The 27154-nt window shown below is 37.7% G+C and overlaps 1 protein-coding gene across 1 annotated transcript in view; it reads left to right on the forward strand.

Annotated features, from left to right (window-relative positions):
• Positions 1 to 27154, forward strand: part of HSPBAP1 (HSPB1 associated protein 1) — an 81531-nt gene that overhangs the window by 6353 nt on the left and 48024 nt on the right. Inside the window, exon 2 of the mRNA XM_016192576.2 lies at positions 8696 to 8881. Within this exon, the coding sequence (XP_016048062.1) occupies positions 8696 to 8881 (186 nt within the window). The remainder of the gene's footprint in view (positions 1 to 8695; positions 8882 to 27154) is intronic.

The raw sequence follows: 27154 nt of genomic DNA on the forward strand, positions 1-27154 counted from the left end.
AAAATAAGTTGAATAGACAAAATCCTACTGGAAGAGAAGACTTTGTCTTAAATGTGATATGAACAATGGGTAGGAAAAATATATTAAATAAATGTGTGTGACAGTACAAAGATAAATATAATGGGAGTTACGGAATTTAGTTCTTTTTATTTATTTATTTATTTTTAATATTTATTTATTCCCTTTCATTTTCAAAAGACTTGAATGCACTCTATAAACTGTAAACTATTTCATTCACTGAGGTAGGAAACAGTCCATGCCCTAAAATAACTTGTAAATTAGATAGATAGATAGATAGTTATAGAAATAATAATCCACATCTATTACCTTGGGAGAACTAGCAGTTTTCAGTGGAGGGAATGAGGACACAGAACTCTAGTGGTAGGGTTGCCCTTGTTGTTTTATTATTGTAGTTTTTATTGCTGTTGTTGATGTCGTTGTTGTTGGATAGAACAGAGAAAAATGGAGAGAGGAGGGGAAGACAGAGAGAGGGAGAGAAAACAGACACCTGCAGACCTGCTTCACCGCTTGTGAAACGACTCCACTGCAGGTGGGGAGCTGGGGGCTCAAACCAGGATCTTTCTGCCAGTCCTTGCGCTTTTCTTAACAAATCCATTATCTCTTTCATCATCAAAAGACTTGAATGCACTCTATAAACTGTAAACTATTTCATTCAGTGAGGTAGGAAACAGTCCATGCCTAAAATAACTTGTAAATTAGATAGATAGATAGATAGTTATAGAAATAATAATCCACATCTGTTACTTTGGGAGAACTAGCAGTTTTCAGTGGAGGGAATGAGGACACAGAACTCTAGTGGTGGGGATGGTATGAAACTGTACCCTCTATTTGTAATTTACTAATAAAATAAGAAAAACTATAAAAAATAGCTTATAAATATAGTGGGGTGGGGCTGGGGAAGACATATAAAACTGTAGTATAAAAGACATGCACAAAAGTAAGAGACAAAATACTTAGGATGAGAATATCACACACATCTCAGCTTTTGAGCTGAGAGGACAGTAGACCATTATAAATTGGAATGGTCTGTGTTCCTTAGTTCTGGCATAATTTGATTATAGAAATGATGGAAAGAGGCTATTTTTGGTGAAGTGAGTGAGAGGTAGTACAGAAAATTTAAGGTATGTGAGTTAGGGAGAGAGAGATGGGGACACATAATGGTTGGCTAGAGTAGAAACTGAGAATGCAGATGAAAAAGTGGAAGATTGTTTTGAGACCAAGAAAGACCAGGATAAGCCATAAATGTTGCAGCAAAAAAGAGGGAAATAGTGGGTTTCACTTTTCTCAGATAAGTAGAGAGTAATCTACAGAGTGAAGACATAGAAAAGTATTAGGAATGAAGAAAGTTAGGAATTGTTATTGTAGAGACTAAGGTGGTTAGTAGTTAGTGGTAAATAGCATGTTTAGAGCATGGAGTGGTGCAGGTAAGCATAATATTGAGGAACAGCTGTACATTCCTTTGTTTTGAGACTGTTCCTAGTTGTACTCAATAGTTCATTATGCAAAAGAAGAGAAAATGTGGTTAGCTTTAATAAAAATTTTTGCACGTTGCTAAAAAGAAGGTGTGAATTCAGCAAACATGCATTGTTTATCAATTAATAATACAGTCTAGGAAAGTAGAGCACAAGACTTTTATGTGTACAAAGCCTAGGCCCTGAGTTCAGTTCCCCTTCTCCCACTGCTATGCTGAAGAAAAATTCTGGCATTGGTCTCTGTCTCTTGTGAGGTAAGTAAATTAGGAAGTCTTAGAAATAACAGACTTGTCGGTAAGGATGTGGCATTTTGATATTTTCTGTTCAAAGCAACGAATTTAAAAAAGTAATCCTGACGTGGTGCAGAGAGCAAGGACCAGCCTAAGGATCCTGGTTCCAGCCCCTTGGCTGCTCCTAGGCGGTGAAGCAGGTCTGCAGGTGTCTATCTTTCTCTCCCCCTCTATATCTTCACCTCCTTTCTTCCATTTCTCTGTGTCCAATCCAATACGATAACATCAACAACAGCAACAGTAATAACTATAATGTCCTTTCATATTTTTTAAACTTCCAAGTCATGTTGATATGTAGGTGGTGCTTGGGTTTTGATTCCTAGTACCATTTATGTCAGAATGATCATTTGATTCTCACTCTACTTCTCTTTTCATCAATACATCAGTCATTGCTTATGGTAGTGCTGGGGATTGAACCTGTGGCTTCAAAGCCTCAGGCATTAAAGTCTTCTGAATAACCATTATGCTGTCTCCCCTATAATTTAAGATAATTTGAGAAGAATCATTTAAGAATTTTGGTTCTGTGGGTGGCCAGGAAGGTGGTTCATTCATAGCACATTGGACTTAATTGTGTGAGTTCTGAGTTTGGTCCCTGGTGCTGCATGTGTTAGTGATCCTTTGGTTCTCTATCTCTTGTTAAACTGACTAAAGCTGGGTTTTGCAACCTCAAGACATGTAAACCTTTTGCATAACCATTTTGTTTTGGACAAACATATGGTCTATAAAGCCCTATAAAGAGCTGAGGCTGGATGGATCATGGCTGATCTAAGCCCTCCTAGCAGTCTTTCAGTTCTAAGATTGTAGATTGTTCACACTTTAAACATTTTGCTTCTAGAATTTAAGAGGGCAGGGGAAAAAAGCGAGTGCCATACTTTTGGGGTAGAACTTAATCCACTTATTATAAATCATATAAGACATGGAATCAGAGCCAAGAGACTAAAAGGCACAGAATGGTCCCCAAATAGTCTCATGCTTAGTTAAATATGTCTAACCACCTTTCTAGAAGTAAGTACATGGACATTAAGAAACACATTAATAGAGATTTAACAGAACAGTTACAAAGAAGTAAATAAATATTTTTCCTCTACCATGCAACTTAAACACACACACACACACACACACACACACACACACACACACACCTGAGCTAAAAACACTAGATACTATTTAATAGAAGACCCTAAAAATTGAAATTTGCTGAGAAAGCAGCTTTCCCAATGACTTCTATATACTAAATGTGCAAACACTTGCTAAATAAATGGAAAGTACTTGTTACAAAGTAGGATGCTCACCATAAGAGGAAATTAGCACAGTTATAGAAGTTCAAGTTTGGGAGTTGGGCTGTAGTGCAGCTGGTTAAGCACAGGTGGCACAAAGTGCAAGGATAGGCATAAGGATCCCGGTTCGAGCCCCCAGCTCTCCACCTGCAGGGGAGTCGCTTCACAGGCGGTGAAGCAGGTCTGCAGGTGTCTGTCTTTCTCTCCCCCTCTATGTCTTGCCTTCCTCTCTCCATTCTCTTTGTCCTATCCAACAATGACAACATCAACAAAAACAATCATAACTGTAACAATAAAACAAGGGCAACAAAAGGAAATAAATATTAAAAGAAATTTAAAAAAAAAGTTCAAGTTTATCAAAGTAACACAACAATCTAGTGATTGCAAGGTAAACTAATTTGGTTTCTGGTAGTTTAACGATGAACTGGATCATTAAACTAACAAATTTTAAGTATTGCTGTTTCTATTAAAGAAAAATACAATCTGCATCTTATTAATTAAATAGCCTAAGGGTGCACCCAGTCGTCCCAAGCCAGGAATACTTGTACAGAGCTATAAAAAATCTGAAGCCTTAATAGACTATAAAGGATAAGTATACTTAGTTCTAAAATTGAAGCGAGCAGCAATTTCTAACTGGAAACTGCTGAGAAACTAGATTAGTAATCCAGGTATTGCACAATATTTTTTTCTCCTTCTAAATGTACCGTGTTATTCAATTTACTATAGCATCATGCAAAAACTTCTATGAACATGCAAAAGCTTCTGTGAACATGCTTCTATAAATCATGAAAAGCTTCTATGAACAGCTATATGCCACCAAGCTAGAGAACCTGGAAGAAAAGGAAGAATTCCTAGAAACTTATAGCCTTCCAAAATTGAACCAGGAAGAACTATAGAGCCTAAATGGACCAATCACAGATAAAGAAATTGAAACAGTTATTAAGAATCTTCCCAACAACAAAAGTCCAGGACCAGTTGGCTTTATAAACGAATTCTGTAAAACTTTCAGGAAATAATACCTATATGTTTAAAGCTCTTCCAAAAAAAAAAAAAATTGAAGACACAAGAACACTCCCTTCCACCTTCTATGAAGCCAACATCATCCTACTACCAAAAGCAGAAAGGGAAACAATAAAAAAGGAAAACTACAAACCAGTATCTCTCATGAACATTGATGCTGAAATACTAGCCAGCCAGATACAGTGGTATATTAAAAAGATTGTTCATCACAACCAAGTGAGATTTATCCCAGGAATGCAAGGCTGGTTCAATATACCAAAATCAATCAATGTGATTTACCACATCAATACAAGCAAGACCGAAAACCTTATGATTATCTCAACAGATGCAAAGAACGCTTTCAACAAAGTCCAATACCCATTCATGCTCAAAACACTACCAAAAAAAAAAAAAAAAAAAAAAGGAAATAGATGGAAAATTCAAAATAGTGGAGTCCTACAGCCAACATCATATTCAATGGACAGAAGCTGAAGCCATTCCCCCTCAGATCGGGGACTAGATAAGGCTGTCCACCATCACCATTAGTATTCAACATAGTATTGGAAGTTCTCGCCATAACAGTCAGGCAAGAGAAATGAATCAAAGGAATAAAGATTGGAAGGGAAGAAGTCAAACTTTACTATTTGCAGATGATTTGATAGTATACATAGAAAAGCTTAGAGAATCCAGCAGGAAGCTTTTGAAAACATTAGGCAATATAGCAAGGTATCAGGCTATAAAATCAATGTACAAAAGTCAGTGGCATTTCTTTATGCAAACACTAAGTCCAAAGAAGATGATATCCAGAAATCAGTCCCATTTACTATCATAGCAAAATCAATAAAATATCTAGGAATAAACCTGACTAAAGAAGTGAAAGACTTGTGTACTGAAAACTATGAGTTGCTATTCAAGGAAATAGAAAATGATAGAAAGAAATGGAAAAATAGACCATGCTCATTCATGGACTAGAAGGAATAGTATCATCAAAATGAATATTCTACCCAGAGCCATATACAGATTTAATGCCGTACCCATTAAGTTCCCACCAAGATTCTTTAAGAGAATAGAACAAAAACTACAATCATTTATCTGGAACCAGAATACACCTAGAATCACCAAAACAATCTTGAGGAAAATAAACAGAAATGGAAGCATCACATTTCCAGATCTCAAACTATATTATAAGGTCATCATAATCAAAACAGCCTGGTACTGGAACAAAAATAGGTACACAGACCAGTGAAGCAGAATTGAAAGCCTAGAAATAAACCCCACTTCTGTGAACATTTAATTTTTTATAAGGGGGCCAAAACTATTAAGTGAAGAAAGAAGGGTCCCTTCAATAAATGGTGCTTGGGAAACTGGGTTGAAACGTGCAGGAATGAAACTTAACTACTTTGTCTCACCAGAAACAAAAGTCAACTTCAAGTGGATCAAGGACCTGGATGTTAGACCAGAAACTATCAGATACTTAGAGTGAAATATTGTCAGAACACTCCCATCTAAATCTCAAGGACATCTTTGTGTCCTCAAGGACACAAACACAATCTCAAGGAAGACTAAAACAAAAACAAATCAATGGGAGTACATCAAATTGCAGAGCTTCTGCACAGCAACAGAAACCATCACCCAAAAGAAGACAGTCCTCACAGAATGGGATAAGATCACCACATGCCATACATCAGACAAGAGACTAATAATCAAAATATTATATAGAGAGCACACCAAACTCAGCATCAAAAAAGCAAATGACTCAATCCAAAAGTGGGCAGAGGATATGAACAGAATATTCTCTACAGAAGAGATACAAAAGGCATATGAAGAATTGCTCCAGGTCAGTGATTGTCAGAGGGATGCTAAAATAAAGGTAACAATGAGATACATACCACCTCACCCCTATGAGAATGTCATACATCAAAAACAACAGCAGCAACAAATGCTGGAGAGGTTGTGCGGACAAAGGAACCCTTACAAAGCTTGAAATGGACCTTCCATATGACCTAGTAATTCCTTTCCTAGGCATATATCATAAGGACTCAATCATACCCATCCAAAAAGATATATGTACACTTATGTACATAGCAGTACAATTCATAATAGCCAGAGCCTGGAAGCATCCCAAATGCCCAACAACAGGTGAATGACTGAGAAAACTTTGGTAGATATATTCAATAGAATACTACTAAGTTGTTAAGAATAATGAACCTACCTTCTCTGGCCCATCTTGGATGGAGCCAGAAGGAATCATGTTAAGTGCAGTAAGTGAGAAAGACAAAGATGAGTATGGGATGATTTCAGTCATAAACAGAAATTAAGAAAGACGAACAGGGAAAAACAAAGTTGAATTTGACTGAGTTTAGAGTATCTCACCAAAGTAGATTCTGGGTGGGGGAGAGGGTAGGTTTTTAACTTCACTATAGGATTTGGGTTGTTGACACAGGCCTTTGGTGGTGGGAATGGTGTTAATAAACATTCCTATTAACTTATAGTCTTATAAATCACCATTTAATCAATATGCATGGGGAAAATTAAATTGAAACTCCCAAGCTTGTTTATGCATAGACCCCAGTTCTGATTATATGTTCCTTCAGTCTAAGCACTTAAGGTTTCAAATTGGTAACGTGATTGAATTTTAACAGTGGGCTCCAATTTTTAATACATTTCTTATAATGGCTGTTTAATTGAAATATTAAATCACCTATAGTCTTAGACCAGGGAGACCAGAAACAACTACTTGTGACACTATACAAGATACACCTATATGTCAGTAGCATTAAATGGCATAAATCATGGTAACGTCTTACATGATACAGCAAATCCTAACCATGGGATTTTCAAAATAAACCAAATTCCCTAATATGTTAGTTACAATAATAACTATCTATTGCCTTCTTAAACTCCAAGACAGCAGGAACCCTCCCTATTCTCTATAAAACCCATATTTCTCCTAGTCCTGGAAAATCCAGGGTATGGCTTGTCTTCCTCCATGCTTAACTCAATCCATAACATTTGATACTGCATCTTCTAAGCTCAACCAAACAATGCAACCAGTACCACCTTGACACGTTTCACTTCAGATTGTGACCAGAGACACTGAGCATGGAATGTCAACCCTTCAGTTCCAACACTCATGTGAGATTTTTCCTAGCTCATAGGACTCCTCAATTCCATATTGGGTGTTGTACCTCCTTACAAAGCCACAGAACCTAGATATAGATCAGGGTCCATGAGACAAAACACTTGCACATTTACCTGTAAGTTAAGGGAAAGTATACACCTTAAAGCAAAAGTGCACAATAGTTTGTAGTGACCCAAAATAGGAGGCAAGTATAAAACCCTTTAAAAAAGGGGGTCCAGCAGGTTAAGTGCAGGTGGCACAAAGCACAAGGACCGGTGGAAGGATCCTGGTTCAAGCCCCAGCTCCCCACCTGCAGGGGAGTTGCTTCACAGGCGGTGAAGCAGGTCTGCAAGTGTCTATCATTCTCTCCCCCTCTCTGTCTTCCCCTCCTGTCTCCATTTCTCTCTGTCCTATCCAAAATATCCTATATATATAAACTAAAATATAAAAAATAAAAGGGAGTTGGGCGGTAGTGTGGGTTAAGCGCATGTGGTGCAAAGCGCAAGGACCGGCAATGAGGATCCCGGTTCAAGCCCCTGGCTCCCCACCTGCAGGGGAGTCGTTTCACAGGTGGTGAAGTAGGTCTGCAGGTGTCTGTCTTTCTCTCCCCCTCTCTGTCTTCCCCTCCTCTCTCCTTTTCTCTCTGTCCTGTCCAACAACGATAACATCAGTAACTACAACAATAAAACAAGGGCAACAAAAGGGAATAAATAAATATTAATAAAAAATTTTAAAAATCTTAACAAAAGACCTAAAAAAAAAAGACACCATAAAATGATACTTACATACTTTTCCCATATTTGGGGGCTACTCTCTGCCCTGATCCAGCTTTCTAGTCCTATTTCCAACTCTGATGCCATCTCCCCAGACAATACCTTTGGTCCACCTGCATGTTAGCTATTGGGTGCAGGCAAAAATTAGTAAAGTTATGGCCCCCTTGGAATATACCTAAAATAGACCTATGAGCTTTTACCAAAATGGAGATCCCCAAACTCATCTGCTATATTCTTGCCTTTACATTCCTAACTATTAAACAATTTATTCAGCTTTATATTTTAATGCTTTTCAGGCACCAAGTTGCAAATGCTACCCGGGAACACCACCTTTCCAGAGTTCTGCCCAACTCGGGAAAGAGGGACAAGCTGGGAGTATGGATCGACTTGCCAATGCCCATTTTCATCAGAGAAGCAATCACAGCAGCCAGACCTTCCTTCTGCACCCCATAACAATCCTAAGTCCATGCTCCCAGAGTGATAAAGAATAGGAAAGCTTTCAAGGCAGAGATTGGGATACAGAACTCTCATGATGGGAATTGTGTGGAATTGTACCCCTCTAATCATATGTTCTTGTCAATATTTTTTATTTTATAAATAAATTAATAACAATTTAATAAATAAAACATAGATGAGAATCTCCCTAGACCCCTATAACTTCAACCATAGGGAAAAATACAATTAGCTGTTTCTTCATGTTATATGCAACAACTTCATTATTACTTATTATTTATCTTCCTAGGCGAACATGTCAAACCTTTTACACCTGAGAAAGCAAAAGAAATTATAATGTCTTTACAACAACCTGCAGTCTTCTGTAACATGGTTTTTGATTGGCCAGCACAACACTGGACTGCCAAACACCTTTCTGAGATTCTTTGCAATAAGCAAATACGATTCAGAATGGGAATGAAAAGCATAGATACAGGTAAGTAATCATCAGAATAATGTATCTTTAATTTCACCCCCACATTCTTGGCAGTAGTTTCTTTACTTCTAAAGATTCTAGAGCTGTCTCTACACCTCTTTTGGATGATTTTCAAGTAGAAAAGTTTTATTGTAATGTTTAGAAAGATAGTTTGTGTAAGATTTTGTTTTTAGCTTAAACAACCAGTTCAGACACACTAAACATTTGTTAATATGTTGTTACTTATTTTTTCATACACATGAAATAAAAAACAAAAACTACAAACTAGTAATCTAATACACCCTCTAAAGTATGTTCTTTCGTTTGTTTCCTCATATACTATTTTTAGTGTTTAATCTTGGTTGGACTTTTCTCTCTTCTTTATTGGTTGTTTGACTTCTATTGCATTCACAAAATGAAACATGTAAAGCTGTTTTTTTCATTCTCTCAAGTAGTTAGGTATTGCTGACTTCTTCCCTGAAGACATTTTTATAGTTTGCTTGCCTTTTAGCTAGATAAATCAAATGCTATGACTTTATAAAAGTGTTGTTCCTAATCTAAAAGAGTACAGAGCCCTTATATGGTTTCTGGTTTCTAAAGCTCATGCTCTGCCTGCTGAGCCACGTCCCTAGCCAAAAAGAATTTTTACTTATTTTAGATATAAACCCTTATCAGATACATGACTTTTAAATATTTTCTCTAATTCTATTGGCTGTCTTGGCTGTCTGTAGCTGTGAATAACTGCTTGGATTTATTCCTGAAGATAGTTTTTTTGAAAATTTGTAATAACATAAAGATAAAATACACTTCTCCATTTTAAATTATACTATTCAGTAGTTTTAGCTTAACCACAATGTTTAATCACTGAGACTTCAGAACACCTTCTTATTTTCTTAAAGCTATATTTATTTATTTATTTATTTTATTTATTTATAAATGATAAAGAGAGAAAGAAGAGATAACCAGAGCTTCTGGCATTTGCAATGCCCAGAATAGAAGTCAGGACCTCATGTTTGAGGATCTAATGCCAGAACATTTTCATCACCCCAAAAGAAATGTGGCATTCTGTAAGCAGTCATTCAGCCTTTTGCCTTAACCCCAGCCCCTGATAACTACTAGTCAATTTTCTGCTTTTCATGAGAATTCTGGGCATGTCATATAAGTAGAATCACACAACATATTGCCTTTTATGTCTAGCTTCTTTCATGTTTTCAAGATTCATCCACATTATAGTATGTGGCTATATTTTCCTTTTATTACTAAATAATACTTTACAAGACAAACCCTACATTTTGTTGATTCAGTCATCAGTTGATAGAATATATAACAACATTTGGGTGGTTTCTAATTTTAACTGTTAAGTAGAATGCCACTGTGAACATTTATGTATAAATTTGTGTGTGGCTTTTATTTCTCTTTGGTTAATATCTAAAGTGGAATTGTCTAGTCTTTAGGTAACTCTGTTTAACCTTTTGCAGAACTGCCAAACCGTTTTTCAAGGCAGCCAAACTATTTGATATTCCTATTCCAGTGTATATAGGTTCCAGGTTCTTTGTGATGCCTACACATTCCTTTTTTATTTTAACCATCCTAGAGGATGTGAAGTGCTATCCCATATGATTCCAGCTGTATTATTTGAATGACTAGTTATGATGAGCATCTTTTATGGGTTTATTGACAATTTGCATATTTTCTGTGGGTCATTGTTCAGATCCTCTGCTCATTTCCTAATAGTTGTTTTGTTTCTCTTGCTTTTGTCTTTTTGTTGGATTTATAAAAGAGAAATTTATACATTGTCAGAGATAGAACTTGGTTCTCTAAAGCTTGTGCTTTACCTGCTGAACCACCTTTCTGGACAAAAGGAATATTTATTTATTTTAGATAGAAGCCCTTATCAGATACATGACTTTTTTTTTTTTTTTCCTAGCAAATAGCTGCTAAGCAGTTCTGAGCTTCTGCTTTCCTACTTTGGAAAAAAAAAAAAACTTGTGTTTTAGCTTGGGGAAAATCTTGGACTGTCAAATTTTTTATTATTATTATTATTATTATTTTATTATTTATTTTTTTATTTTTTTATTTAAGAAAGGATTAATTAACAAAACCATAGGGTGGGAGGGGTACAACTCCACACAATTCCCACCGCCCAATCTCCATATCCCACCCCTCCCCCGATAGCTTTCCCATTCTCTATCCCTCTGGGAGCATGGACCCAGGGTCATTGTGGGTTGCAGAAGGTGGAAGGTCTGGCTTCTGTAATTGCTTCCCCGCTGAACATGGGCGTTGACTGGTTGGTCCATACTCCCAGTCTGCCTCTCTCTTTCCCTAGTAGGGTGAGTCTCTGGGGAAGCGGAGCTCCAGGACACATTGGTGGGGTCTTCAGTCTAGGGAAGCCTGGCCGGCATCCTGATGACATCTGGAACCTGGTGACTGAAAAGAGAGTTAACATACAAAGCCAAACAAATTGTTGAGCAATCATGGACCCAAAGCTTGGAAAAGTGGAGAGGAAGTATTAGGGAGGTACTCACTGCAAACTCTAGTGTACTTCTGCTTTCTTACTTTGGTGCGATACTCCAAACTCAGTCAATTTCTGCTTTGCGTTTCTACTTCTTCTTTTTTTTTTTTTTTTTTTTACATGCATAACATTCCCCAGATTCCCATTTAACAGTACAACCCCCACTATTTCATTCATCATTTTTCATGGACCTGTATTCTCCCCACCCACCCACCCACCCCAGAGTCTTTTACTTTGGTGTAATACTCCAATTCCATTTCAGGTTCAACTTGTGTTTTCTTTTCTAATCTTGTTTTTCAACTTCGGCCTGAGAGTGAGATCATCCCATATTCATCCTTCTGTTTCTGACTTATTTCACTCAAAATGATTTTTTCAAGGTCCATCCAAGATCGGCTGAAAACGGTGAAGTCACCATTTTTTACAGCTGAGTAGTATTCCATTGTGTATATATACCACAACTTGCTCAGCCACTCATCTGTTGTTGGACACCTGGGTTGCTTCCAGGTTTTGGCTATTACAAATTGTGCTGCCAAGAACATATGTGTACACAGATCTTTTTGGATGGATGTGTTGGGTTCCTTAGGATATATCCCCAGGAGAGGAATTGCAGGGTCATAGGGTAGGTCCATTTCTAGCCTTCTGAGAGTTCTCCAGACTGTTCTCCACAGAGGTTGGACCAATTGACATTCCCACCAGCAGTGCAGGAGGGTTCCTTTGACCCCACACCCTCTGCAGCATTTGCTGCTGTTACCTTTTCTGATGTGTGACATTCTCACAGGAGTGAAGTGATATCTCATTGTTGTCTTGATTTGCATTTCTCTGACAATCAGAGACTTGGAGCATTTTTTCATGTGTTTCTCGGCCTTTTGGATCTCTTCTGTGGTGAATATTCTGTCCAAGTCCTCCCCCCATTTTTGGATGGGGTTATTTGTTGTCTTGTTGTTGAGTCTGGCAAGCTCTTTATATATGTTGGTTATTAAACTCTTATCTGATGTATGGCATGTAAAGATCTTCTCCCATTCTGTGAGGGGTCTCTTGATTTGGGTAGTGGTTTCTTTTGCTGTGAAGAAGCTTTTTAATTTGATGTAGTCCCATAGGTTTATACTTGCCTTAGTCTTCCTTGTAATTGGATTCGTTTCATTGAAAATGTCTTTAAAATTTATGCGGAAAAAAGTTCTTCCAATATTTTCCTATAAGTATCTGATAGTTTCTGGTCTAACATCCAAGTCCTTGATCCACTTGGAATTTACTTTTGTATTTGGTGAAATACAGTGATTCAGTTTCATTCTTCTGCATGTTTCGACCCATTGTTTCCAACACCATTTGTTGAAGAGACTCTGCTTCCCCCATATCATAGTCTGGGCCCCTTTGTCAAAGATTAGATGTCCATACATGTGGGGCCTCATTTCTGGGCTCTCAATTCTATTCCACTGGTCAGTGTGTCTGTTCATGTTCCAGTACCAAGCAGTTTTGATGACAATGGCCCTATAATACAGTTTGAGATCTGGGAGTGTGATGCCTCCGGTTCTGTTCTTTTTTCTCAAGATTGTTTTGGCAATTCTAGGTCTTTTCTGGTTCCAGATAAACATTTGTAGCATTTTTTCTATTCTCCTAAAAAATGTGCTTGGGATCTTGATGGGGATAGCATTAAATTTGTAGATGACTCTGGGTAATATATTCATTTTGATGATGTTAATTCTTCCAACCCATGAACATGGAATATCTTTCCACTTCTTTGTGTCTTTTTCAATTTCTTTGAGTAGTGACTCATAATTTTAAGTATACAAGTCTTTCACTTCTTTGGTTAGGTTTATTCCTAGATATTTTATTGTTTTTGTTGCTATAGAAAAAGGAACTGATTTCTGGATTTCAATTTCTTCTAACTTAGTGTTTGCATAGAGGAATGCCACTGACTTTTGAATGTTAATTTTATAGCCTGACACATTACTGTATTGCCTGATGATTTCCAAAAGCTTCTTGCTGGATTCCTTAGGTTTTTCCATGTATACTATCATGTCATCTGCAAATAAGGACAGTTTGACTTCTTCTCTTCCAATCTGTATGCCTTTAATTCCTTGCTCTTGCCTGATTGCTATGGCAAGAACTTCCAACACTATGTTGAATAGTAATGGTGATAGTGGGCAGCCCTGTCTAGTACCTGATCTGAGGGGAAATGCTTCCAGTTTTTCACCATTGAGTATGATGTTGGCTGTAGGTTTGCTATATATAGACTCCACTATCTTCAGGAATTTTCCATCTATTCCTATTTTTTGTAGTGTTTTGATCATAAAGGGATGTTGTATTTTGTCAAAGGCTTTCTCTGCATCTATTGATATGGCCATGTGGTTTTTGGTCTTGCTTTTGTTGATGTGGTGGATCACATTGATTGATTTATGTATATTAAACCAACCTTGCATGCCTGGGATAAACCCCACTTGGTCATGATGAACAATTTTTTTGATATACTGCTGTATCCGGTTGGCTAGAATTTTGTTCAATATTTTCGCATCTATGTTCATCAGAGATATTGGTCTGTAGTTTTCTTTTTTGGTTGTGTCCCTGTCTGCTTTTGGTATCAGGGTGATGTTGGCTTCATAGAAGCTGGCAGGGAGTATCCAGTGTCTTCAATCTTCTGGAAGACTTTTAAAAGTAGAGGTATTAGTTCTTCTTTGAAAGTTTTGTAGAATTCATTTGTAAAACCATCTGGTCCAGGACTTTTATTTTTGGGAAGATTTTTGATAACTGTTTCAATTTCATTAGCTGTGATGGGCCTGTTCATGTTATCCACTTCCTCTTTACTTAGTTTTGGAAGTTGGTAGGTATCTAGGAAATCATTCATTTCTTCCAGGTTCTCTAGCTTGGTGGCATATAGTTGTTCATAGAAGCCTCGCATGATATGTTGAATTTCTGCAGTGTCTGTTGTGTTTTCTCCTCTTTCATTTACTATCTGATTTATTTGGGTCTTCTCCCTTTTTTGTTTTGTGAGTCTGGCTAAAGGTTTGTCGATTTTGTTTATTCTTTCGAAGAACCAACATTTACTTTCGATCTTTTGTATGGTTTTCCTATTCTCAATGTTATTTATTTCTGCTCTAACTTTAGTAATTTCTGTCCTTCTGGTTGCTTTAGGATTCCTTTGTTGTTCTTCTTCTAGGTTTTTAAGATGTGCAATCAGGCTGTTTATTTGTGCTTTTTCTTGTTTCCATCTGTGTGCTTGTATAGCTATGAACTTCCCTCTTAGGACTGCTTTAGCTGTGTCCCAAATATTTTGATAGCTTGTGTCTTCATTTTCATTGAACTCTCGAAACATTTTGATTTCTTCCTTGATTTCCTCTTTGATCCAGAAGTTGTTAAGAAGTGTACTGTTGAGCTTCCACATTTTGGGACTGTTACTAATCTTTTGTTGATTGTTAAGTGTTAGTTTAATTCCACTGTGGTCTGAGAAGATGCTTGGGATGATTTCAGTGCTCTTGAATAGGCTGATGCTGTCTTTGTGGCCTAACATATGGTCTATCCTTGAGAATGATCCATGTGGATTTGAGTAAAATGTGTATTCCAGTTTCTTGGGATGAATGACTCTGAAAATGTCCAATAGTTCTAGTTTATCTATCTCTTCATTTAGCTCCCTTATGTCTTTACTGATTTTCTGCCTGGATGATCTGTCAAGTTGAGATAGTGGGGTGTTGAAGTCCCCTACTATGATTGTGTTACTGTTAATATATTGCTGTAGCTCTTTCAGTAGAAGTTTGATGTATTTAGATGGCTTCTCATTGGGTGCATATATATTAATAATTGTTAAGTCCTCTTGATTGACTGATCTTCTGAGCATTAAGTAGTGTCCATTCCTATCTTTTTTAATCTTATCTATTTTAAAGTCTATCATGTCAGATATGAGAATAGCTGTTCCTGCCCTTTTTTGTGGGCCATTGGCTTGAATGATAGTTTTCCATCCTTTCACTTTAAGTCTGTGTTTGTCTTGTTGCGTTAGGTGAGTTTCCTGTAGACAACATATTGTTGGGTTGTGTTTTCTGATCCATCTTCCTACTCTGTGTCTTTTAATAGGTGAATTCAGGCCATTGACATTTATTGATATCAAAGATTGAAGATATTTTAACGCCATTCTTGTAGAGTTTTAGAGTGTTTTGATATATGTCCTATTTGTGGTGGTCTAGTTGTTTATAGGAGACCTTTCAGAACTTCTTTCAGTGCAGGCTTGGTGATGGTTGCTTCCTTCAACTGTTGCTTGTCTGAGAAGGTTTTGATGCTTCCATCTAGTCTGAATGACAATCTAGCAGGATATAGTATTCTTGGCTGAAAGCCTTTCTCATTGAGCACTCATAGATATCTTGCCATTCTCTTCTGGCCTGTAGTGTTTGTATGGAGAAGTCTGCTGCTAATCTTATGGGTTTTACTTTGTAGGTGACTCTTTGTTTTTCTCTTGCAGCCTTGAGGATCCTTTCTTTATCCTTATTCCTTTCCAATCTAAGTATGACATGTCTTGGTGTCTTTATGTCTGGGTTAATTCTGTTTGGGACCCTCTGGGCTTCTTGAATCTTTATGTCTTTGGTGTTGTCTAGACTAGAGAAATTTTCAGCTTATGGCCTGGAGAACGCTTTCTTCCTCCTCTTCTCTTTCTTCCTCTGGTAAGCCAATAATGCGTATATTTTTTCTTTTGAAGTCATCCCATAGGACTCTGTTGTTGTTTTCAGCATCTCTTAATCTCTTTTTGAGATCTCTTACTTTTTTTTTAGTTGTCTCTAATTCATCCTCAATCTTTCTAATTCTGTCTTCAGCCTTATTGATTCTATTCTCTCTGCCCTCTACTGCTTTCTGGAGTTCATCTATTTTGTTGCCCTGCTCTGATACTGTTTTAGCTTGTTCAGCTAGTTGCCTTCTTAGCTCAGCGATTTCAGCTTTCAGCTCTCTAATAACCATGAGATAATTAGAATTTTCTTCCATATTCTCATTTGTTGTTCCTGCATTTCTGATTACAATTTTTTCAAATTCTTTACTCACTCCTGTTATTATTTCCTTAGCTAATGTTTGGATGTTGAACTCGTTGTTTTGTGCTTCACCCTCTGGAGGACTTTTAGCTGGACTCTTGTCCTGGTTCGAGTCTCCAATATTTTTTCTTCTTGTTTTAACCATTTTATATAAGTTAACAGTTTTTTCAATCCCTGAGTTGGAGTTCAGTGGTGTAAAAGCTTTTTTTTTTCCCCCTGTAGGCTATGGGAGCCTGAGGGCTTTCAAACTATCAATAGGCTTCTTAGCTTAATCACTGACTCCTGATCAAGAGATAAAACAGGGTGTGGCAGAGATAATCCAGTGGTTATGCAAAGAGACTTTCACAGCCCCTCAGCTATGCCACCGAGGTATAGGTCTTCTCCTGAGTTTCCCGGTTAGATCTCTGTACCCTGGTGTCCCTCCCTGTTGCTGCTCCAGATTCTGAGGGTAGTAGCAATGGAGACTCAGAGTTGCACTTGGAGAGTCTCTGGGGAGTCCTTTCCTCCCTTCAGCTGTCCCCTTGTTGGTGGAGCAGACTGGAGGTGGTGTCTCCACTGACAAACTGCTGAACTGTTAGCAGTCACTTAATCTCTCCTTAGGCCCCTCTCTCCTCTCTGTCACCAGCCACGCGTGTTTGTAGTCACGGGTGATTTACTGGGTTTCTGTGGTCATTCTAGTCCTGTCTTGTTTCGGTCCGGGTGGTCTCCTTTGGTATTCCTAGTTGATCTGGGAGAGGAGAGGAGAGGAGAGAAAGCGATCTGCTGCTCATAGCTCCGCCTCCAGATACATGACTTTTAAATATTTTATCTAATTCTGTTGGCTGTCTTGGTAATTTCCTCTTTTTAAAAGCTATTTCTTTTTTTTTTTAATTTTTTATATTTATTTTATTTATTCCCTTTGTTGCCCTTGTTGTTTTTTTATTGTTGTAGTAATTGTTGTTGTCGTTGTTGGATAGGACAGAGAGAAATGGAGAGAGGAGGGGAAGACAGAGAGGGGGAGAGAAAGACAGACACCTGCAGACCTGCTTCACCGCCTGTGAAGCAACTCCCCTGCAGGTGGGGAGCCGGGGCTCGAACCGGGATCCTTATGCCGGTCCTTGTGCTTTGCGCCACCTGCGCTTAACCCGCTGCACTACAGCCCAACTCCCTTAAAAGCTATTTCTTTGAGAATAAATATAGCCCTTCCACAGACAGTATATTACTATATACTGGGATAAAATAACTGACTAGAGTCAGCTTGCATGGATTAAGTTTTTGAAGAATTAATATATATATAAAGGTTATTGTGTTTATATTTTATGAGAAAATAAGAAAAAGGTGGGGGGATGGAGACCAGGGCACTGCTCTGACACGTGTGGTGTTGGGGAATGAAGTTGGTCCCTCATGTAAGCAAATCTTATACTCTACCTACCAAATTAACTACTCAACTTGTGGATTCAAATTTTGCCTTAACTGTGTGGCTTTTAGGAAGTCATTTAACTTTTTTTGTATCTTGTAATCTGTTGGTATGCTTCTAAATTCTGCTTATAAGACCTTCTGTTTTGATCATCACATTAAGTTCGCTTGTATTACTTACAGTGTGGTCTATTTACATAATCACTGTTTTACCTGGGTCCCGCCCTGCCTGCAGGGTATTGGTTTAATTCCCACTGTTTAGATGGTAGCTTTCTATGTTCTGTTTGTGCTCTTTTTTTGCTCCTCCCCCTCTCCTAGTCATTTCCTTTCGCTTGCCACTTCTGGTGAAGAGATGCATAAAAGGCGATGTATCTGATTAATAAACGAGATACTGCTTCCCTGCTCAGCCATAAGTCCCATGTCATCTCTCTACTGCCTGTGAAGCTAGCCCAGCCTGGCAAATGGTGCCTTGAACAGGGACTGGCAGCAATCATTTTCTAGATCAAATGCATTCAGTTACATTGAATAAAATGTAACTGTTCATAGTATATAGTAAGTACTTAATAAATATTATTTAAAATGGAGATAATTGGAAAATAAAAGTAAGGTGTTTCTTTTTCATTATAAAGAACACTTAAAAATGTCATCCACAGAAATTTTTAAAAAATTTTTATTTATAAAATGGAAATATTGGGAGCCAGGTGGTGGCATATCTGGTTAAGCACACACATTACAATATATAAGGACCCAGGTTCAAGCCCCTGGTCCCAACCTGCAGGGGGAAAGCTTCACGGGTGGTGAAGCAGGGCTGCAGGTGTCTCTGACAGGACCATAGGTTAAGAGGGTTACAATTCCATACAGTTCCCACCACCAAACTCCATATCCCATCCCCTCCCTTGATAGCTTTCCTATTCTTTATCCCTCTGGGAGTATGGACCCACGGTCATTATGGGGTACAGAAGGTGGAAGGTCTGGCTTCTGTAGTTGCTTCCCTGCTGAACATGGGCATTGACAGGTCGATCCATACTCCCTGCCTGTCTCTTTTCCCTAGTGCGGCTGAGCTCTGGAGAAGCGGGGTTCCAGGACGCATTGATGGGGTCGTCTGCCTGGGGAAGTCAGGTTGACATCTGGAATCTGGTGGCTGAAAAAGAGTTAAGATATAAAGCAGATAATTTTTTCCTTTTTTTTAAATTAATTAATTAATTAATTTTTGTTATTGGATAGAGACAGAGAGAAATTGAGAGAGAAGGGGGAGATACAGAAGAAGAGAGAGAGACACCTGCAGAACTGCTTCACTGCCTATGAAGGTGACTTCCCTGCAGGTGGGGAGCCCTGCTTCACTGCCTATGAAGGTGACTTCCCTGCAGGTGGGGAGCTGGGGCTCGAACCCAGATACTTAAGCCGGTCCTTGTGCTTTGCACCATATGTTGTGCTACCGCCAGACTCCCAAAGCAGAGAAATTTTAAAACCCTTCGTCTTACTACCAAGAAATAACCGTTTACATTGATTTTGATATGTTCGCAGGCATTTTTGTGCCTTATTGAATTTTCATAGCCTGTTCGTTTTTTTCTCAGTAATATTAGAATTTTTTTCTTATTGAAGTAATATTGGTATATAATAGAATATTGATTTCATTTGTGCAACATTACACAGCAATATGGGTGTATAGTACTTTATTTTTACCTCTAAAAGCCTAATTCCATCCTTCACCATAGAATGAATTTCTTTTGTGGTCTGGGAGGTAGAACAGTGGATAAAGCATCAGACTCTCAAGTATGAAGTCCTGAGTTTGATTCCCAGCATTGCATGAGCTAGAGAGATGATCTGCTTCTCTCTCTTTCTTCTTCTTCTCTTGTTCTCTCATTAAATAAAGTAATGAAAAAGATAAATTAACTCCTTTTACCTGCTTTGCCTTCTTTGTCCACTCTCTTTTTGATTACCACTAGTTTGGTACTTTGTTTATTGAATGCATTTATTTTTGATAGAGACAGAGAAAATTGAGAGGGAAGGGGAAGATAGATAGATAGACAGATAGATAGATTAATAGATACCTTCAGTATTACTTTACTATTCATGAAGCTTTCCCCCCTGCAGATGGGGACCAAGGACTTGAAACTGGCTCATCGCATACTGTAATGTCTGCTCAACCAGCTGCGCTACCACTCAGCCCACCCTACTAATTTGATCTTAAGAATCAAAAAGTTTATTTCTGTTTTTTGCTTGTTCCTCTTTCTTTCTTTCTTTCTTTCTTTCTTTCTTTCTTTCTTTCTTTCTTTCTTTCTTTCTTTCTTTCTCTCTTTCTTTCTTCTCTTTTTATTTTCCCTTCAGGGTTATTGCTGGACTCTGTGCCTGCACTATGAATCCAGTGCTCCTGGCAGCTATCTTTTCCCCAGTGTTGTTGTTGCTACTGTTGTTGCTGGATAGGAGGAGAAATTGAGAGAGGAAGAGAAGACAGAGGCGGTTAGAGAAAGATAGACACCTGCAGACCTGCTTCACTGTGTGTGAAGAAACCCCCCTGCAGATGAGGAGCCGGGCGATTGAACCGGGATCCTCACACTTCTCACTGTGTGTACTTAACTCACGACCTTCCAGCCTCCTTATTTTGATTCCTTACATGATAAAAAGAGTAGATTATGCAGTCTGTTTTTCTTATTAATGCTTCACTTAGCATTAAATGTATCTTTTCAAATGACTACCTAATATTCAGTTGTACAGTGGTATCATAATTTAAATTTTAAACTATCCTATTTTAGGATTTATTTTATCCTATTTTGATTGCTAAGCAGTTTTAAATTGATAAATAATATTATAGTAAGCTGTTTGAAAATGAATCTTGTTCAAGTATTTCATTAAATCACTAGAAGAATGACTTAGTCAAAGGTTCTGCACATTATCATCATACTATTCATAGAAGTTCTAAGACCAGAAACCTCTGAGTAATTCTGATTGCTTCTGTAAATATGGTGACTTGGTGATTTACATCATATATGTCTACATATATCAACTTACACAGCACCTGCTTCTCTCTTTCACCATAGTTACCTTCTAGTTGGCATTATTCTGCTCATTCTCACTTTACTGTAGTGGTAGCCTACGTTCTACACCACCTACCCTCCCTATCTAGGCTATTCTTCATACTAAAATCAGAGACAGTTTAAGTAAGCAAATCACCTATCTCTTTGCTTAAGATCCTTACATTTCTTTCTATTACTCTCAGCTAAAGACCAGAAATTTTTGCTGTGTTGTAGAAGAATCTCTGCCTTACCAGCTTTATATTTCCCCCTAACCTTTGACCAGATAGGCAGTTCTTTCACTTTTTTATATCTCTAGGTGGTTGCCTCTTACATATGCAGTTGTCTCAGTAATATTTAGCACAGTTATGATCACATGGTACGTAACTAGGAATGTCATTTTTGTATGGGTAAGGGCTGTGACTTATCATGGACTGATCTTATGGGCATTCAGGTATTTGTGGAAAGAATGAAAGATCTTTGAGATATGACAAGACTTATGCAGAAATTTGACATAGTGAAGTCAAATCAAATTTCCTAAAGTTTTGTTAAAGCAGAGCTCTGCTCAGCTCTGGTTTATGGTGCTAGGGATTGAATGCTAGGACTTTTGGTCCCTCAGGCTTGAAAATTTTTGCATAATCAATATGCTATCTCCCCAGATATTCCTCAACATTTTAATTATTTATTTTATGTGAAAAATCCTTTTTATTTAGCTTGGGATAGATAAATATTTTAATGTTTTCCTTGGGGAAATGTACTCTTGTGACAACAAAAATCCTGTAAATTTATACATTTCTTCAATAAAGTAATATTGTAGTTGGAAAACAAAGAAATATACCTGTATTAACAGATATTATTTCTTTCATCAACAGAAATGATTATTAAGGTACATATATAACCAATTTGTATGAAATACTAAAATAAAATTTTGTCTATATTATACTAATATAAATAAATATTCTAACATTTTCTTCTAATAGGATAGTTATTTCTCTTTTGCATTTCTTTGTACCCATTCCATATTTATTTAGGGATATGGCAGTCATTGATTTTTCCGAATAACTAAATTGGAAATTGCATCTTATATTTTAATAATATTTGCTGAATAATCCTTTTTTACCTACTGATTTTGAAAGGCATCCTTATTATATTATTATGTTGTTCCATATCCTAGAATCTGTTACTGGACATAATATTTAGCTATCAGATTTTGGGTCAATAATAATAATTATTATTAATATTTATTTATCCCCCTTTTTTGTTGCCCTTGTTGTTTTTATTGTTGTAGTTATTATTGGATAGGACAGAGAGAAATGGAAAGAGGAGGGGAAGATGGGGGGGGAAGACACCTGCAGACCTGCTTCACCGCCTGTGAAGTCACTCCCCTCCAGGTGGGGAGCCAGGGGCTTGAATCGGGATCCTTATTGCTGGTCCTTGTGCTTTGCACCATGTGTGCTTAATCTGCTGCGCTATCGCTGACTCTCAATTATTATTATTTTTTAATGTTTTACATATTTATTAATGAGAAGGATAGAAGAGAGAGTAGGAACCAGACATCCTTGTGGTACATGTGCTGCCGGGGATTGAACTCAGGACCTCATGCTTGAGAGTTCAGTGCTTTATCCACTGCGCCACCTCCTGGACCACAACAATTATTATTTTTTTATTATTATTATTTTAAAATTTACTGTTTATTCCCTTTTGTTGCCCTTGTTGTGTTTTTATTGTTGTAGTTATGATTGATGTCATTGTTGTTGGATAGGACAGAGAGAAATGGAGAGAGGCAGGGAAGACAGAGGGGGGGAGAAAGACACCTGCAGACCTGCTTCACTGCCTGTGAAGCGACTCCCCTGCAGGTGGGGAGCCGGGGGCTCGAACCAGGATCCTTATGCCAGTCCTTGTGCTTTGCACCACCTGTGCTTAACCCGCTGTGCTACCGCCCGACTCCCCACAACAATTATTTTTAAAGATCTTATTTCATATGAGATGGAGTATTATGAACAAGAGAGAGAAAGAGAAGCCTGGGCACCACTCTGGTAGATTCAGTGCCAACCAGAAAACTAGGAGGTAGAGACATTCAAGTCCGATGTTTGATCAGTCGAACTATTTCCCTAGTTCCTCAGCCACATATATTCTTTTCTTTATTTTTTCATTTCTGGGGCTTTGTCACTATGGGCTTTTCAGATACAGAAAGAGGCACCACACCACTGAAACTTCCCATAACAGCATAGTACTCCTATGTGGTATAAAGGGAACTTGAACTTGAGTTGTAGGCATGAAAAAGCAACAGGCTCTTAGGTGAACTGTCTAGTTGACCCTTAGTAAGTCATTTTTAAAAATTACATTATGTTAGCACATTATAAGTATTTTAATCTTTGCAAAGACAGCTCATCTCCCTGAATTGCTCTTCTTCTGTATTTTCTTAGATACTATTGAATTTTCCTTCTTGGGTGAATTCTGTTTATTTATCTATATATTATATATTTATCTAAGGAACTGGAGCCTCATGCATGTGCAGTTTGGCCACTGTATCATTCAGATAGAGAGAGGGAGAGATATCACAGCACTTGAGTTACCCCCAGTGTGTTACCCAGTAAGCATTGTCTCTGGCTCATCTATGTAAATTTGAAAGTTAAATGAAGTACTTATGTTAAATCCTGTTGGTATCTTAAATATAGTATTTATTAAGCATAATAAAAGATTCAGAATTCATCTTCCTATAAGAGCATGTTATCAAGTTTATTTTGTCTCTCAGTAACAAGATGTGGTATTTTTATATAGGTCTACAGATTTCTAAAAATATTGCAAAATTTTTATAGTTATTGGCAAGGAAGTATCTTTGTGTATTATATTTTTCTAGTTGGCTTTGAATGATACTTAAGTTTAAAAAACCATTTATTTTTGTATGCTGATTTGCTGAATTAAAATTGCACTATGAATTTAGTGCTCCTGGCAGCCATATTTTTTTCCCATTGTTTTTATTGTTGCTGCTGTTGTTGTTAGATAGGACAGAGAGAAATTGAGTGAGGAGGTGAAGACAGAGAGGTGGAAAGAAAAATAGACACCTGCAGACCTGCTTCACTGCTCATGAAGGGACCCTCCCCCCCCCTGCAGGTGGGGAGCCGGGGGCTTGAACTGGGATTCTTGCACAGGTCCTTGCGCTTCATGCTAAGTGCACTTAACCCAGTATGCTACTGCGGTCCCCTTTTGTGGGTTTTTTTAGAAGGACAGGATTAAAATCCTGTAAGTAATGATAATTTTGTTTTCTTTCTATTGACTGTTTCTTATTTTTGTTTTAAATCTTAGTTTTCATTTTAAGATGTTTAAAATATTTAATATTAGCATGTTTGACTATAATACATTTCTTATATATATATATATATATATATTTTTATGGGAGGATCAGTGGTTTACTGTCAGTATCGTTGTTGATACTTGTGTAAAATTTCTCAGTTTTATACAAAACACTCTCTCTCCCAACGTAGGTCCTCCTCCATCATCATGCTCTAGGCCCCCCACCCCTCCCTCACAGAGTCCTTTAATTTGGTGCAATGGATCAAACACAGTCCAAGTTCTACTTTATGTTCCTCCTTTCTGTCCTCACTTCTCAACTTCTGTCTGTAAGTGAGATCATCCCATATTCATTCTTGCCTTTCTGGCTTATCTCTCTTAACATGATTCTTTCAAGTTTCATCCAAGATGAAGTAAAGAAGGTGAATTCTTCATTTTTAATATTAGTAGCTGAGTAGTATTCCATTGTGTATAAAGACCACAACTTTTAGCCACTCATCTGTTGTTGGATACATAGGTTGCCTCCAAGTTTTGGCTACTACAAATTGTGCTGTTATGAACATAAGTATACACAGATGTTTTTGGATGAATGAGTGTGTTTGATTCCATAGGATATATCTCCAGGAGGAACATCATGTAATTTTTTGACACCATTTTGGATCAAATTCATTTGCTAACATATGTTCTTAGTGTCAATACTATACCTTAACTGACAGTAATTTGTCAAGCTTTTGTAGAAATAACCCTAAATATTTATAGAGGGTGGAGTACTGATCAAAATCCTATTCAGAGTACACATTGTATGTAATATTTCTATTATAAAATGTCCAGCAAAATGAACAAATAATTGTTTCTCTGTTGTGGGGGGAAAAAAAGGCTTTACTACTTCTAGTTCCTGAACTCAGATGAGCATCTTTTTGCCCAACACTTCAACAGTGAGGTGAAAGTTGCAGCTGCCTAAGCCACTTTATTGTTAAATGAAAGAATAAAATAAAGTTAGAAATGATTGGTTCCAATGCATAGCATGACCTGAGAAAGACAGCTGTACCACCTAGAAGGATTATGATAATAGAATGAAAATAGTACCCTTTGTCTCTGCTACTTCCAGGAAGGAGCAAAGAGAATTCTATTTTGATTTACTATGTAAATGAAAAAATGTCATTTCCATTTATTCTGTTCTTATAATTTTCCCTTGACAGTAAAAGTTCTCATATGTAATTTTTTGCAATATTATGCTTTTTTTTTTTTAAGTACAGAACATGCTGTGACAGAAAACAAGTCTCCTGAGACTGCAAGTGTATTCATATAGGTGAAAAGTGGCCTTAGCTGAAAAATCCTCTTCAGTCTACTGCAGGAGAGAGGTGGCTCCATTAATGGCTTTAGTATTCTGGTGAATCAGTTGGATTGAATTCTGGAAATGAAAAGACAAGACAGTGTAGTGCTTTAAGTTAGCACTGGTATTTGCTGAAATGATGTAGAATTGAATCCTATTTCCCAATATTATACAGCTTTCTAGCCAACTGAGGTTTTTACTTTATAAAAACTTCCATACACTCCTATGCTATTATGGTGAATTGTTAATGATAATGTTCATAATATTAAGAGTTATTTTATATTGATAGGTTATTGAGTGCCACTACTATTCTAAGTGCTTTTTAAAAACTATTAAATCTTAAATATGCAGGCTTTTGTCTTTTAGATACATTTATCCTAGTAAAGTTATTTTCTTTGCAAAAGTCTTGACAAGTTGAAGTAGATTGAGACATTTTGTTGACATGCACTCCCTCCCCCATGATTTCTCTGCCATTCTTAAGTTCTAGGGAAAAGATAATTGGGATAACCCTAGTTAATTCAGGCAGAAATGGTAGAAAAGATTAAGACGTTTACTATTGAAAGAAGTACTTAATACCCTTCTACTACTACAAAATCAACTAAATTTTAAAGGGTCTCCCGATAAAAACATGAGTAAATAATAAATACTAGTAATAGCGTCTAGCTCTTTTTTATCTTAGTGATTTAATAATGATTGACAAAATTGTGGGATAAGAGGGGTACAATTCATACAGTTCCCACTACTAGATTTCCATATCCCATCCCCATCCATTAGAAGCTTCCATATTATTTTTTAAAAATAATTAATTAATTAATTAATTTAAAAAAGGAGACATTAACAAAACCATAGGATAGGAGGGGTACAACTCCACACAATTTCCACCACCAGATCTCTATATCCTATCCCCTTCCCTGATAGCTTTCCCATTCTTTATCCCTCTTGGAGTATGGACCCAAGGTGATTGTGGGTTGTAGAAGGTGGAAGGTCTGGCTTCTGTAATTGCTTCCCTGATGAACATGGGTGTTGAATGGTTGGTCCATACTCCCAGCCTGCCTCTCTCTTTCCCTAGTAAGGTGGGGGTCTGGGGAAGTGGAGCTCCAGGACACATTGGTGGGGTCTTCTGTCCAATGAAGTCTGGTCGGCATCATGCTGGCATCTGGAACCTGGTGGCTGAAAAGAGAGTTAACATACAAGGCCAAACAAATTGTTGAACAATTATGGACTTGTTGGGCATTAAGCCAGCTCCCCCTGCTCCACTCTGCATTCCTGATACTATGGCCTATTTACATAATTATTGTTTTGCCTGAAAGATCCCCACCCATTCCATTTCTTTGATCTATCTTCTTTCTACCTTGAGACTCTCCCCGCCTGCAGAGTAACATTAATCCCACAAGTTAAAACCCTTGCAAGAGTTGCTAAGGAATTTTCTATCTTCCCAGCCCACTTTTGCTTTTCTCCACCCCCTTTCATAGCCATTTCCATTTCCGACTTGCCGACTTGCCACTTCCGGCTCCGACCTATAAAAGCCTTCACTCTCGGATCAATAAAGACATTACCATTTTGACACGAATTCAAGACTCTGCTACGTCGCTGAGTGAGTAGCAGTCCAGGCTGGCTCTGGTTGAGTTCTCTCCAACCCAAAGAGTACATGCCTGGGAAGAGGCCCCCCACGCTAGCCCAGCATCTGGCGCCCGAACGTGGGACTTACCCCCTTCTCGGTTCCACACAAGCAGCAGACTTATGAAGCGCCCC

This window comes from Erinaceus europaeus, chromosome 9 (genome assembly GCF_950295315.1).
Source record: "Erinaceus europaeus chromosome 9, mEriEur2.1, whole genome shotgun sequence".
Taxonomy (NCBI): Eukaryota; Metazoa; Chordata; class Mammalia; order Eulipotyphla; family Erinaceidae; genus Erinaceus; species Erinaceus europaeus.